Source organism: Oncorhynchus clarkii, chromosome 23 (genome assembly GCF_045791955.1).
Source record: "Oncorhynchus clarkii lewisi isolate Uvic-CL-2024 chromosome 23, UVic_Ocla_1.0, whole genome shotgun sequence".
NCBI lineage: Eukaryota > Metazoa > Chordata > Actinopteri > Salmoniformes > Salmonidae > Oncorhynchus > Oncorhynchus clarkii.
The window spans coordinates 29,918,639-29,934,522 of record NC_092169.1 but is presented as its reverse complement, the minus strand read 5'-3'; the positions used below and the strand labels follow the sequence as shown (position 1 = coordinate 29,934,522).

The window sequence follows — 15,884 nt, the reverse complement described above, 5'->3', positions numbered from 1 at the left end:
ATTGTTAATAATCAGAAACACCTGCAAAGTAATTTATGTCTGTAATAAAGCCTTTTTGTGGGGAAAAACTCAATCTGATTTTCTGGGCCAGGCTCCCAGTGGGTGGGCCTTGCTCCCAAGTGGGTGGGCTATGCCACCCTTGGCTGCGCCACTGCCCAGTCATGTGAAATCCATAGATTAGAGCCTAATGTTCATTGCTCAAAAAATAAAGGGAACACTAAAATAACACATCCTAGATCTGAATGAATGAAATATTCTTATTAAATACTTTTTTCTTTACATAGTTGAATGTGCTGACAACAAAATCACACAAAAAATGATCAATGGAAATCAAATTTATCAACCCATGGAGGTCTGGATTTGGAGTCACACTCAAAATTAAAGTGGAAAACCACACTACAGGCTGATCCAACTTTGATGTAATGTCCTTAAAACAAGTCAAAATTAGGCTCAGTAGTGTGTGTGGCCTCCACGTGCCTGTATGACCTCCCTACAACGCCTGGTTGAGGTGGAGGATGGTCACCTGAGGGATCTCCTCCCAGACCTGGACTAAAGCATCCACCAACTCCTGGACAGTCTGTGGTGCAACGTGGCTTTGGTGGATGGAGCGAGACATGATGTCCCAGATGTGCTCAATTGGATTCAGGTCTGGGGAATGGGCGGGCCAGTCCATAGCATCAATGCCTTCCTCTTGCAGGAACTGCTGACACACTCCAGCCACATAAGGTCTAGCATTGTCTTTCATTAGGAGGAACCCAGGGCCAACCGCACCAGCATATGGTCTCACAAGGGGTCTGAGGATCTCATCTCGGTACCTATTGGCAGTCAGGCTACCTCTGGCGAGCACATGGAGGGCTGTGCGGCCCCCCAAAGAAATGCCACCCCACACCATGACTGACCCACTGTCAAACCGGTCATGCTGGAGGATGTTGCAGGCAGCAGAACGTTCTCCACGGCGTCTCCAGACTGTCACGTCTGTCACATGTGCTCAGTGTGAACCTGCTTTCATCTGTGAAGAGCACAGGGCGCCAATGGCGAATTTGCCAATCTTGGTGTTCTCTGGCAAATGCCAAACGCCCTGCACGGTGTTGGGCTGTAAGCACAACCCCCACCTGTGAACGTCGGGCCCTCATACCATCCTCATGGAGTCTGTTTCTGGCCATTTGAGCAGACACATGCACATTTGTGGCCTGCTGGAGGTCATTTTGCAGGGCTCTGGCAGTGCTCCTTCTGCTCCTCCTTGCACAAAGGCGGAGGTAGCGGTCCTGCTGCTGGGTTGTTGCCCTCCTACGGCCTCCTCCACGTCTCCTGATGTACTGGCCTGTCTCCTGGTAGCGCCTCCATGCTCTGGACACTACGCTGATAGACACAGCAAACCTTCTTGCCACAGCTCGCAGTGATGTGCCATCCTGGATGAGCTGCACTACCCGAGCCACTTGTGTGGGTTCTAGACTCTGTCTCATGCTACCACTAGAGTGAAAGCACCGCCAGCATTCAAAAGTGACCAAAACATCAGCCAGGAAGTATAGGAACTGAGAAGTGGTCTGGTTGTCTATTCCATTTGCACAACAGCATGTGACATTTATTGTCAATCAGTGTTGCTTCCTAAGTAGACAGTTTGATTTCACAGAAGTGTGATTGACTTGGAGTTACATTGTGTTGTTTAAGTGTTCCCTTAATTTTTTTGAGCAGTGTATTTATCTCAATTGACTGATTTCCTCCTATGAACTATAATTCAGTAAAATCGTAAATTGCTGCATGTTGCGTTTATATTTTTGTCCAGTATGAATAGTATACTTGCGGGATATGATTGCATTTTGTAACCCTGCTACCCCCGTCGTCCCAAGAAGAATGATTTTGACCACTAAAGTCCTGTTTCACTGCTTTGGTTGGTGCTAAACCACAAGTGTCTATCCTATAATGAACAGGCACCCCTCAAAAGAAAATTTAAGGAACTTGTTTATTTATTTTGTTGTTCTGTTGTTACATTTGTATTGTTGTTTCGTGTCCGTAGCGCTCAGGGTGTTGTTACATGTCATTTGCGACATGAGTCATTGTAGCTTATCATTTCACTTCCCTTGTGAGAACCATGAGCACGGGTTGACTTGGCTTTGCTGTACTGCAGCCAAAGCCTGCCACCAGCCTACCTACCAAAGGTTGCATCATGTCCATTACACAATGTAGAAAAACACATCTCTTATGGAAGATGCCAAAACTTTGGAGATAACAAAAATGCAGAAGTCAAAAATACTGGTTTCCATCTGTGGTAAAGTTTTCCTTATTATGCTTATGACAAATCCAGCTCCTGGCTAATCTTTGGAATACGGTGTAGTAAAAAAAACGTACATATCCCAACTGGAAGCCATGCAACATCCGCACTGAGATTAAAGACTAGAGCTGCCACTTTCAAGGAGCGGAACACCAACCCGGACGCTTATAAGAAATCCTGCTATGCCCTCCAACAAAACAAGCAAAGCGTCAAGACTAAGATCGAATCCTACTACAAGGCAAGCAACACTGAACCATGTGTAAGAACACTAGCTGTTCCGAACGTCTGTGTAATCAAATTCTTTGTAGCCGATGTGAGTAAGACCTTTAAACAGGTTAACATTCACAAGGCCGCAGGGCCAGACGGATTACCAGGACGCGTACTCAGAGAATGCACTGACCAGCTGGCAATCGTCTTCACTGACATTTTCAACCTCTACCTGACCCAATTTGTAATACCTACAAGCAGACCACCTTAGTCTCTGTGCCCAAGAACGCCAAGGTAACCTGTCTAAATGACTATCACTGCGTAGCACTCACATCTGTAGCCATGAAATGCTTTGAAAGGCTGGTCATGGCTCACATCAACACCGTCATCCCAGACATCCTGGACCCACTCCAATTTGCATACTGTCCCAACAGATACATAGATGACACAATCTTTATTGCACTCAACACTGCCTTTTCCCACTTGGATAAAAGGAACACCTACGTGAAAATGCTGTTCATTGACTACAGCTCAGCGTTCAACACCATAATGTCCTCCAAGCTCATCACCAAGCTAAGGACCCTGGGACAAAATACCTCTCGCAACTGGATCTTGGACTTCCTGATGGGACGCCTCCAGGTGGTACGCCTCCAGGTGGTACGGGTAGGTAGCAACACATCTGCCACGCTGATCCTCAACACCGGGGCCCCTCGGGTGTGTACTTAGTCCCCTCCTGTACTCCCTGTTCACCCACGACTCTGTGGCTGCACAAGACGCCAACACCATCATTAAGTTTACCAAAGACATGACAATGGTAGGCCTGATCACCGACGATGAGGAGACAGCCTATAGGGAGGAGATCAGAGGCCTGGCAGTGTGGTGCCAGGACAACAACCTCTCCCTCAAAGTCAGCAAGACAAAGGAGCTGGTCGTGGACTACAGGAAATGGAGGACCGAGCATCTCCACATTCACATCGACGGAGTTGTAGTAGAGCAGACCGAGAGCTTCAAGTTCCTCAGTTTTCCCACCCCTCGACTTTTTCCACATTTTGTTGTGTTACAAAGTGGGATTGAAATGGATTTAATTGTCTTTTTTTCAGCAATCTACACACAATACTCTTGTCAAAAATGATTGAAAATAAAACACTAATATCTTGATTAGATAAGTATTATTCAACCCCCTGAGTCAATACATGTTAGAATCACCTTTGGCAGCGATTACAGCTGTGAGTCTTTCTGGGTAAATCTCTAAGAGCTTTGCACACCTGGATTATACAATATTTGCCCATTATTATTTTTAATTCTTCCAGCTCAGCCTTTATCAAGTTTTGCCACAGATTTTCAAGCTGATTTAAGTCAAAACTGTAACTAGGCCACTCAGGAATATTCAATGTTGTCTTGGTAAGCAACTCCAGTTTATATTTGACCTTGTGTTTTAGGTTATCATCCTGCTGAAAGGTGAATTTGTCTCCCAGTGTCTGTTGGAAAGCAGACTGAACCAAGTTATCCTCTAGAATGTTGCTTGTGCTTAGCTCTATTCCGTTTCTTTTTATCCTAAAAAAACTCCCTTGCCTATGGTTGAAAATATGAAGAGTGGGTTGTGTTGTGTTGGATTTTCCCCCAAAACACTGTATTCAGGACATAAAGTTAATTTCTTAGCAATGTTTTAGCAGTTTTACTTTAGTGCCTTTTTGCAAACAGGATGCGTGTTTTGGAATATGTTTATTCTGTACAGGCTTCCTTATTTTTACTCTGTAATTTAGGTTAGTATTGTGGGTTAACTACAATATTATTGATCCATCCTCAGCTTCCTCCTATCACAGCCATTAAACTCAGTGACTGTTTTAAAGTCACCATTGGCTTCAAATCAAATCAAATTTATTTATATAGGCCTTTGTACATCAGCTGATATCTCAAAGTGCTGTACAGAAACCCAGCCTAAAATCCCAAACAGCAAGCAATGCAGGTGTAGAAGCTTCATGGTGAAATCCCTGAGCAGTTTCCTTCCTCTACGGCAACTGAGTTAGGAAGGACACCTGTATCTTTGTAGTGACTGGGTGTATTGAAACACCATCAAAAGTGTAATTAATAACTTCACAATGCTTAATGGGATAGTCAATGTCTGTTTGTTTGTGTTTTTTTACGCATCTACCAATAGGTGCCCTTCTTTACGAGGCATTGGAAAACCTCCCTGGTCTTTTGGGTTGAATCTGTGTTTGAAATTCACTGCTCGACCGAGGGGCCTTACAGATAATTGAATGTGTGGGGTACAGAGATGATGTAGACATTCAAAAGTCATGTTAAACACTATTATTGCAACTTATTATTTGACTTGTTAAGCACATTTTTAGTTGTGAACTTATTTAGGTTTGCCATAACAAAGGGGCTGAATACTTATTGACTCAGCGTTTCATTTTTAATGAATTTGCCGGCATTTATAAAAGTATAATTCCACTTTGACATTATGGGGTATTGTGTGTAGGCCAGTGACACACACTCTCAATGTAATCCATTCTAATTTCAGGCTGTAACACAACAAAATGTGGAAAAAGTCAAGGGGTGTGAATACTTTCTGAAGGCACTGTATCATGGTCCGGAAAGTGGTACCGAGGTATCAAGTCTGGAACCAACAGGACCCTGAACAGCTTCTACCCCCAAGCCATAAGACTGATAAATAGTTAGTCAAATAATTAACCAAATAGCTACCCTGCATTGACCCTTTTTGCACTAACTTTGACTCTTCACGTACACTACTGCTACTGTTCACTGTCTGTCACTTTATTCCTAGTTATATCTTCCTCAATTACCTCATACCACTGCACATCGACTCAGTACTGGTACCCCTTGAATATAGCCAAGTTATCATTACTCATTGTGTATCTATTGTTATTTTTATTATTACGTGTTTTACTGTTCTATTATTTCTCTATTTTCTTTCTACTCTGCATTTTTGGGGAGGGCCAATAAGTAAGTATTTCACTGTTAGTCTACACCTGTTGTTTATGAAGCATGTGATGAATACAATTTTTGATTTGATCTCTCAGGGTGTGATCTTGGTCTATGACATCACCAACCGATGGTCGTTTGATGGTATTGACAGATGGATTAAGGAGATAGATGAGGTAAGAGACATCGATCATTCACTCTCTCTCAGAAACAGTAAATCTCAAATGTGTCCCAAATTGCACCCTATTCCATATTCCCCAAAGGGCTCTGGTCAAAAGTAGTGCACTATAAAGGGAATAGGGTGCCATTTGGGATGGCGCCACATGGTAAATTGCAGTCTACATCACTGAATCGCGCCTATTGCTCTATGATGTAAGACACGTTGCTCAATTTCTGCTTGTGATAATGACTAAACCTTCTCCAACCCACATCTCTGGCCTTTGCTCCAAAACAACTCACACACTAATTAACTAGCCACACAGAGTTAGACTTTCAAGATAGCCCATGTTATGTGAATAATATTATTCACCTTCAATTAAAAATAAAATATGCTCAACGATTGATTCTTGACATCCTTTTTGCCACCTTGGGACCTTCTATTACCACTCCATTATTTGACTTATTACAGGGAAGAACACAATGTAACACATACGCATATACACACCCTTATTATGTACTAACAGAATCTGTACCTCACTACTTTCTGTTTCCCTTCCTGTCTACCCAGCATGCACCGGGAGTGCCTAAGATCCTGGTGGGGAACCGGTTACACCTGGCCTACAAACGCCAGGTGACCACAGAGCAGGCCCAGGTGTACGCCGAGAGGTTAGGGGTCACCTTCTTTGAGGTCAGCCCGCTGTGCAACTTTAATATCACAGAGTCCTTCACAGAGCTGGCCAGGATAGTCTTAATGAGGCATGGCATGGAGAGACTCTGGAGGCCTATCAAAGGTGAGGCAGCGTAAACTGAGCCTAGAGCAGCTAGTTCTTACTCTCTCTCATTGTTTTACACAATGGTGCCCTCTCGTGGTGTAATATTTATATTTGTGAAATATTAAATATTCTGTCTCTCTCACACTCCCCCCCCCCCCCCCCCACCTTCTCTCTCGCTCTCTTAGTTTTGAGTCTTCAGGACCTGTGCTGTCGTTCCATCGTGTCCTGCACCCCTGTCCACCTTGTTGACAAGCTTCCTCTCCCCCTGGCTCTCAAGTCCCACCTCAAGTCTTTCTCCATGGCCAACGGCCTCAATGCCCGCATGATGCACGGACGGTCCTACTCCGTCACCACCACTGCTGCCAACACCACCCACATCGCCACCAAGAGGACCGGATGCCAGCTGCTAAAAAAGAAAAAACTCTTCCGTCCTCCACCGCTCAGCCCGGCGGCCGAACAGAGCTGCACTGGCAAGAGCTGCAAGATCTCCTAGCAACCAGTTGATACAGGAAGAGGAAGTCCTTGGGGAAGAAGGTTGTCATCACATGAACAGGAAGTTGGTGTTGATCACTAGTGCAGCCAAAGATGGTGGATAAATGAAGATGAACACCGAGGCTGTTTACCATTGAAAAAAATGGTCACAGTTTCGGTCTGCTTAAGGGGTGGCTCTCCCATAGGCACCAATGTATTAGCAGCTGGGTCTGATCTACTTAGTTCATTGACTGTATATGAGCGAGTGAGATGTCTTCCTTCCTCTTCCGTCTCTGGTGCAGCCATAGACTTAGATAGTCTTTGCGTCATTATTTCTGTCCCATTATAATAATAATTTGGTAGGTGCTTACAAGTGTGTATTAATACACATGTGAATTGAAAATGTTATTTTTTGCATATCCCAATGCTCCCTGAGACACCCACAGATAGTAGGGTCATGGCCAGGGTCTGCCGTTATCAACAAGAACCCTGGAGCAATTAGGGTTATGTGCTTTGCTCAAGGGCACATTGACAGATTTTTCACGTTGTCGGTTTATGGATTAGAACTAGCAACCTTTCAGTTACTGGCCCAATGCACTAACCGCTAAGCCACCTGCCCTATAGGAAGTCCCACCCAGTTGAATACTTCCAAATACTGAAAGTCCTCAATGGCGCTGCCCATGCTAAAACAAGCTTTTGGGCACTAGAGTCTTCTATCTACTTCTATGGGTGCAGCTCGTCTAGGTTCACCAAGAGCCAGCCACATGAGCTTAGAGGGAGTATTCAACGAGAGGTGAATTTAGCATTCAGTGCATTCAACTAAGGTAGATAAACAACCACATATCACATCAATGGTAAAAGTTTTTTTTTTGTTACAGTTACTGAAAATGTTGTAGTGAAGGCGTATACTTGCAAATATATTTTGTATTTTAGTTTGATACATTGGTCTTTAGAGTATCTTGTATTTAGAACAATAAACATTTGATGTATCTTTTGCCTATCTCTGATTGTGCATAAAATGTTTCCAGAAAAACGATGAACATATGTACTGTGTAAAAATATAGTACTATTGTGTACAATATTTGTGGATGATCTGTGGTCCTCTTTGCACTGTTTTCTCACCCACTGCGATCAATGACACAAAGCATTCAAATTAGTTTTAATCCTGTAGTCTAATTTCACAATGAAAGAAATGTTACTGGACTGGTCTTATAAATGGTATACTACACACCTCTGCCTTTAAAAACATACTGGACAAAGCCTTTTTAAGATCTAGCTACTTGTTTTACACATACTTTTTACAGCAAAATACTATTTCTGCCGAAGTCATCTGGAACTTCAAGTCTGCAATTCTATGGAGAAACCATTTGTGTAGTGAATTTGTATGATATGTACAGTTATGACAATGTTGTTTGATACAATGTATTTTTTCTGTTATTTGGGTTTGTACTCATTTCCAAGTGTACAGTGACAGAGATTATACTATTTCAGATAGTGACACCAACACCAAAGACTTAGTAGACTGAGGACGTTACTGAACGAACAAGGGTTTTGTACAGTAAATATCACCACACGGATTTACAATAAACTTCACAAACAGGAACTGTCTTCTCTGCTCAGATAGTAATAATAAAAATACAAATAATTGATAGCATTTATATTACACTTTTCCACATGCTCAATGCGCTGTGAGGAGGGAAACTCACCTCATCTCACTTGATTATGTTTTTACCCACATGTCCCTGATGAAAACCTGAAAACAATGGGTGCATTCCATGTCACCCACTAGCTTTACTAGAGAGCGCTTTACAAAGGAGGAGGCATGAGTATTTTTATATACTGTATCTAATGAAGACCTTTATGGTCTCATGGCTGTTTGCAAATGAGGTGTGACAGGCTCAGCCATAGAGCAAGAACAGGTGCTTTTAAAATCTATCAGAAATGCTGAGAAATTGACCCATGGAAAGCTTTCCTGATTATTTTGGTCTTGTCTGTACTCTGGTCTCTTTGGTTATGTGTTGTTCTTCAATGAGAGTGTCAACAAGAGGATCAGCATTCGGTAAGTTCTCATCATAGCAAAGACTCCATAGATCCAGAGTTTCAGAAGACCTTTATTACCGACATACTGTCTACCTGGACAGAGACCAGCTCAGTAGTGTTAGTGAATGGAACCGATTGGCCCATTTCAACAACCCCTTTAGTTTCATGGGTTACAACTACATAGGTAATCTCTCTCGCTCTCTCTCTTTGATTGAGTGTGTGTACACATAATAAATGTTATGACAATTTGCTTCGGAAAAATATACGATTTCTAAGTAGCCAATGTCACTGGGCGAGTGGATGGCAGCAATTAGACTTGTTCTTTACGCGCCTCAAACTTGGCAATAGTGGTTACCTTGAATAAATGCATGTTTATCCGTAATGTTGACGAGCAATCTTCTGTATCTTGTTTGACGTTTCTTTCGTTTTCTTGCATTTGTTTGCAATAGTTTGATTGTGGTAAGAACCATGAGCTCTCCCACCATCCACATCCACACCATACGTTCAAACACCTGTGTGTTTATAGATCACATGATGTGTGTTTACCACCATTTGTCTGTCCCTAGTGGTCTGGAGTGTAATGCCCGAATATTACCATAATATAACATCAACCCAAATTGGCTCCAACGCTATATGTGTTTCTGTGAATATATCCAGTACCGTGTGTTATACTGTGTTTATAATGTATACCTCTGTATTTATGTGTCGTTTTAAAGGCAGCAGTGGATTTGATCCCTACGCCAGCGAGTCACCAGCTCCTGCCTGACCCTGTACCCTTGGCAGCAGGAGGTGGACAGGGTGTGTATACAGTTCCTTCAGAAAGTATTCACATCCCTTGACATTTTCCATATTTTGTTGTGTTACAGCCTGAATTGAACATTTATTACATTTTGATTTTGTGTCACTGGCCTTACACACAATACTCCATAATTATGTTTTTAGAAACTATTACAAATGAATTAAAAATGAAAAGAGTTAATAAGTATTCAACCCCCTTGTTATGGCAAGCCTAAATAAGTTCAGGAGTAAATAAATAAGTAACTGCCATATAGCAGTTCTGCAACATACTGCCAAAATAAAGGAAATACTTGAGTAAATGAGGGATACAAAGAATATTGAAAGTAGATGCTTCTACACAGGTGTGTTTCCTGAGTTAATTAAGCAATTAACATACCATCATGCTTAGGGTCATGTATAAAAATGTTGGGCAGGTCATTATTTTGTCTACCATAGCCATGCCCCAATAGAATGACGATGCTCCCATCCACAGGAGACGCGAGTGGTCACTGAATGGTTTGATGAGCATGAAAACGATGTAAACCATATGCCATGGCCGTCGCAGTCACCAGATCTCAACCCAATTGAACACTTATGGAAGATTCTGGAGCGGCGCCTGAGATAGTGATTTCAACCACTATCAACAAAACAACAAATGATGGAATTTCTCGTGGAAGAATGGTGTCACATCCCTCCAATAGAGTTCCAGACACTTGTAGAATCTATGCCAAGCTGCATTAACACACTTTATGTTGGTGTTTCCTTTATTTTGGCAGTTATCTGTATCATATTTAGTGGTGGACAAAGTACTCAATTGTCATACTTGAGTAGAAGTTAAGATACCTTAATAGAAAATGACTCAAGTAAAAGTCACCCAGTAAAATACTACTTGAGTAAAAGTCCAAACGTATCTGGTTTTAAATGTACAGTGGTGGAAAAAGTATAAAATTGTCATACTTGAGTAAAAGTCCAAACGTATCTGGTTTTAAATGTACAGTGGTGGAAAAAGTATAACATTGTCATACTTGAGTAAAAGTACAAAGTAAAAGTAAATGCTATACATCAAATTCCTTTTATTAAGCAAACTAGACAGCACATTATTTTGGGGGGGACAGACAGACAGGGGCAGACACCTACACTCAGACATAATTTACAAATTGCGTTTTTGTGAGTCTGACAGATCCAGTAGAGATGCCAAAGTGTTATATTGACAGGTTTATGAATAATTCTGTCTTGCCTGAGCATTAGAAATCTAACAAGTACTTTTTGGTGTCATGGAAAATGTACGGGAGTAAAAAGTACATATTTTATTTAGGAATGTAGTAGAGTAAAAGTAAAAGTTGTCAAAAATATAAATAGTAAAGTCCAGATATCCCCCAAAAATACTTAAGTGGTATTTAAAAGTATTTCTTACTTAAGTACTTCACATCACTGATCATACTATTCTCTGTATATGAGAATATATTATTACCTGAGAAAACATTATCATATTTTGTTGTTCTCTCGAGCTAAGATTGGATCCTATAATACTAAAAGATATTCCTGTCTTTTCGCTCAACCGGGTGCAGCACCTTGGACTACAAGAACTACCCAAACTTCTACAACTACAACAAACACCACTCACCAATGGTATTCTTCACCAATCACGATTATATACAGGAGATGAAAATATGGACGAATTTCCATGACAACAAATTAATCAAACTGTACCTGGAAAAATGACATGAATTTCACATCTGAAGATGTGATATCATGTGATTGTCACGCCCTGACCTTAGAGAGCCTTTTTATTTCTCTATTTGGTTAGGTCAGGGTGTGATTTGGGTGGGCATTCTAGTTTTCTATTTCTTTGTTGGCCGGGTATGGTTCCCAATCAGAGGCAGCTGTCTATCGTTGTCTCTGATTAGGAATCATACTTAGACAGCCTGTTTTCCACCCTAGTTTGTGGGATCTTGTTTTTGCACAGTTGCTGTATAGCCCTGCAGAACTTTACGTTTGTTTATATTTTGTTGTTTTCATATTTCGGTGTTTCAGTATAAAATTATCACAAACACTTTCCACGCTGCGCTTTGGTCTCATTCATTCAACGACGAGCGTAACAGAAATAACAGAAATAAATGCCATTTAGAATATTTTACTTTGAAAAGCACAATTGACATTAATTCAATTTAAACAGTCGTGGTTCCCTGCAGGTTTTGTTTAGTTCCCGGTTTGATCCATCGATTTCCTCCAGTACGTTTTAGGACATTCTTAGAACATTGTGTCAAGGTCCCCTAGAGGTTTTTTTCTTGAGGTGAAAATACAGTAAATCAAATGTATTTATACAGCCCTTCTTACATCAGCTGATATATCAAAGTGCTGTACAGAAACCCAGCCTAAAACCACAAACAGAAAGCAATGCAGGTGTAGAAGCACGGTGGCTAGGAAAAACTCCCTAGAAAGGCCAAAACCTAGGAAGAAACCTAGAGAGGAACCAGGCTATGAGGGGTGGCCAGTCCTCTTCTGGCTGTGCCGGGTGGAGATTATAACAGAACATGGCCAAGATGTTCAAATGTTCATAAATGACCAGCATGGTCAAATAATAATAATCACATTAGTTGTCGAGGGTGCAACAAGTCAGCATCTCAGAATATCAGTTGAATATACAACCTGAAAATATCTCCTGAAAAGCTATTCTCACCATAAGGCGATCGTTCTCCTGTATATTATGAGTACAGCGACTGCAATTAGAAGGCATAATGTTAATGTTACTAACGTTACTTAGCTTTGGCTGGTGGAGGTCCTGACGAACCACGTCCAGATAAAGCGTCCGGGGTGAAAAAGTTGAATGAAAAAAGTTGAGCAAGGGAAAAAATGAAAATATAAAATGGTCATTAAAAAGTTAAAACCATTTAGTTGGCAGGTAGCAAAGTAAGGTAAACGTGTTGCTCTTCCCTCCTCCAGACCAGGTGGGCAGAGACTTGTGCCTGCTCCTCTTCCTGCTCCACACATCCACACAATCTCACAAATAAGAGTACGGTTACAGTACAGTGTTGTTCCCTGGTGTACAAAAAGGTGAAATGCACACATAAGGTACCTTTAGAGGCACACATAGGAACTCACATGGTACTGGGCTGTACCAGCTGGGTGCATTCGCATGCTTTGAAATCGTTCGAAGACACCACTTGGCTAATGGCCAATAAGCTGAGTCAACCATAAAGTAAAAGTACAGCTATCATGCTTGTAAACAATTTATACCGTTCAAAAACACATGAATAGATTGCTTTTTATAAATAGTGTTTTGTTGTTACATTTAACTGCCGAAAATGCTGTTATCTAAGTAATTTCCTTAGTAGGTGATGTCAGGAGGTCAGCATGTGGGAGATGCAGCACAACTGCTTCACAGCTCATTACTGACACATTCACTTACAAAATTTGCAGAGCAGACCGTGTCAAAGGAGATGCTCTACTTACATCGGCATAACCATTAAACACTTAAATTGCTACAACACTTCCACTGATGACTGGCACAAATACACATATTTGACCACACCCCCTATATTCCCACAACAACCCACTATTACCTTGCCCCCACCTATCAAAGCAGTACCTTTATATTCAAAATATTGGGTAGAAAAATGTCCCATTATACCTATAAGGTACCGAACTGTATCATGTGAGTTCATATATGTGTAGCTGTGAAGTGTACCTTTGACCTTTGTGTACCCCGGGTAATAACAAGTAGTATTAACTTGGTGGCACTGCAGAAACATCAATACACGTTCAACCAAGAGGTAGCTAGGCTGGGTTTCTGTACAGCACTTTGATATACTGTATCAGCTGATGTAAGGAGGGCTATATAAATTCATTTGATTTAATTTGATATTCGCCTGTATTTTTCCTTACGTCCACCAAGAGCAGTTAGGGACCGTTAACGTAGTGACAAATCACATTTTTCAAATTTCAATAGCTCTTTAACCATTACTCCTAAAACTTTCAAAACTGATTGTAGCTAACCCGATGGCATAGACACACATTGCACACACGTATTTTTTGTCGATTTAAATCTCGCACTAATTTAAATGAATTATTTACATTTTTGAATTTCAATAGCTCTTTTGTCATGTGACCTACTGACTTCAAACACGGTTCAGAATGTCCACTGACTACCCTTCTATATTGTACACCCTTCAGTTTGTTCGTTTTAATCTCACATGTTTTTACATGAATTTTTCAAAATGTAAAACTTCAATAGCTCCTTGGTCATGTGACCTACTGGACTCAAACACACTTTAGAATGTCCACAGACTAGCCTTATATATTGCACACTCTTATTTGTGTACTGTAAAATCAAGCGGTGTAACATAAATTTTTCATAGTTTTACATTTCAATAGCTCCTTGGTCGTGTGACCTACTGACTTCAAACAAGGTGCAGAATATCCACTGACTACCCTTCTATGTTGCACACCCTTTAGTTTGTCCATTTTCATCTCACACGTTTTTACATTAATTTTTCTAATTTCAATAGCTCCATGGAACAAGTTCTCATTTGCAACTGTGACCTGGCCAATATAAAGCAAAGCAGTGTGACACAGACAACAACACAGAGTTACACATGGAGTTAACAATAAACAAGCTAATAACACAATACACAAATCAATGACACAGTAGAAAAAATAAAGTCTACATACAGTGTGTGCAAAAGGCTTGAGGAGGTAGGCAATAAATAGGCCATAGGAGCGAATAATTACAATTTAGCAGACACTGGAGTGATAAATGGAGTGATAAATCAGCAGATGATGATGTGCAAGTAGAGATACTGGTGTGCAAAAGCAGAAAAGTAGAAAAGTAAATCAAATAAAAACAGTATGGGGATGAGGTAGATAGATTGGGTGGGCTATTTACAGATGGACAATGTACAGCTGCAGCGATCGGTTAGCTGCTCAGATAGTTGATGTTTAAAGTTGGTGAGGGAAATAAAAGTCTCCAACTTCAGCAATGTTTTGCAATTCGTTCCAGTCACTGGCAGCAGAGAATTGTAAGGAAAGGCGGCCAAATGAGGTGTTGGCTTTGGGGATGATCCGTGAGATATACCTGCTGGAACGTGTGCTAGGGGTGGGTGTTGTTATCGTGACCAATGAACTGAGATAAGGCGGAGCTTTACCTAGCATAGACTTATAGATAGATGACTTGGAGCCAGTGGGTCTGGCGACGAATATGTAGCGAGGGCCAGCTGACTAGAGCATACAGGTCGCAGTGGTGGGTCATATAAGGTGATTTGGTAACAAAACAGATGGCACTGTGATAGACTGCATCCAGTTTGCTGAGTAGAGTGTTGGAAGCTATTTTGTAGATGACATAGCCGAAGTCGAGGATCGGTAGGATAGTCAGTTTTACTAGAGTAAGTTTGGCGACGTGAGTGAAGGAGGCTCTGTTGCAAAATAGAAAGCTGATTCTAGATTTGATTTTTGATTGGAGATGTTTAATATGAGTCTGGAAGGAGAGTTTACAGTCTAACCAGACACCTAGGTATTTATAGTTGTCCACATATTCTAGATCGGAACCGTCCAGGGTGGTGATGCTACTCGGGCGGGTGGGTGAAAAGCATGCATTTGGTTTTACTAGCGTTTAAGAGCAGTTGGAGGCCACTGAAGGAGTGTTGTATGGCATTGAAGCTCGTTTGGAGGTTAGTTAGCACAGTGTCCAAGGAAGGGCCAGAGGTATATAAAATGGTGTCGTCTGCGTAGAGACTGCCAGAGGTCTGGACAACATGCCCTCCGATTTGACACACTGAACTCTGTCTGCAAAGTAGTTGGCGAACCAGGTGAGGCAGTCATTAGAAAAACCAAGGATATTGAGTCTGCCGATAAGAATACAGTGATTGACAGAGTCGAAAGCCTTGGCCAGGTCGATGAAGACGGCTGCATAGTACTGTCTTTTATTGATGGCGGTTATGATATCGTTTAGTGCCTTGAGCGTGACTGAGGTGCACCTGTGACCGGCTCGGAAGCAGGATTCCACAGCGGAGAAGGTACAGTGGGATTCGAAATGTTCAGTGATCTGTTTATTAACTTGGCTTTTGAAGACTTTAGATAGGCAGGGCAGGATGGACATAGGTCTGTAACAGTTTGGGTCTAGGGTGTCACCCCCTTTGAAGAGGGGGATGACCGCAGCAGCTTTCCAATCTTTAGGGATCCTGGACGATACGAAAGAGAGGTTGAACAGGCTGGTAATAGGGGTTGGCGGCGGATTGTTTTAGAAA

General features: G+C 41.6%; 1 protein-coding gene across 1 annotated transcript in view; it reads left to right on the top strand.

Annotated features, from left to right (window-relative positions):
• Positions 1-8,472, top strand: part of LOC139381871 (RAB40B, member RAS oncogene family) — a 51,618-nt gene extending 43,146 nt beyond the window's left edge. Inside the window, exons 4-6 of the mRNA XM_071125696.1 lie at positions 5,521-5,598; positions 6,150-6,372; positions 6,540-8,472. Coding sequence (XP_070981797.1) covers positions 5,521-5,598; positions 6,150-6,372; positions 6,540-6,847 — 609 coding nt within the window. The 3' untranslated portion in view covers positions 6,848-8,472. The remainder of the gene's footprint in view (positions 1-5,520; positions 5,599-6,149; positions 6,373-6,539) is intronic.
• Positions 8,473-15,884: the final 7,412 nt, after the last annotated feature.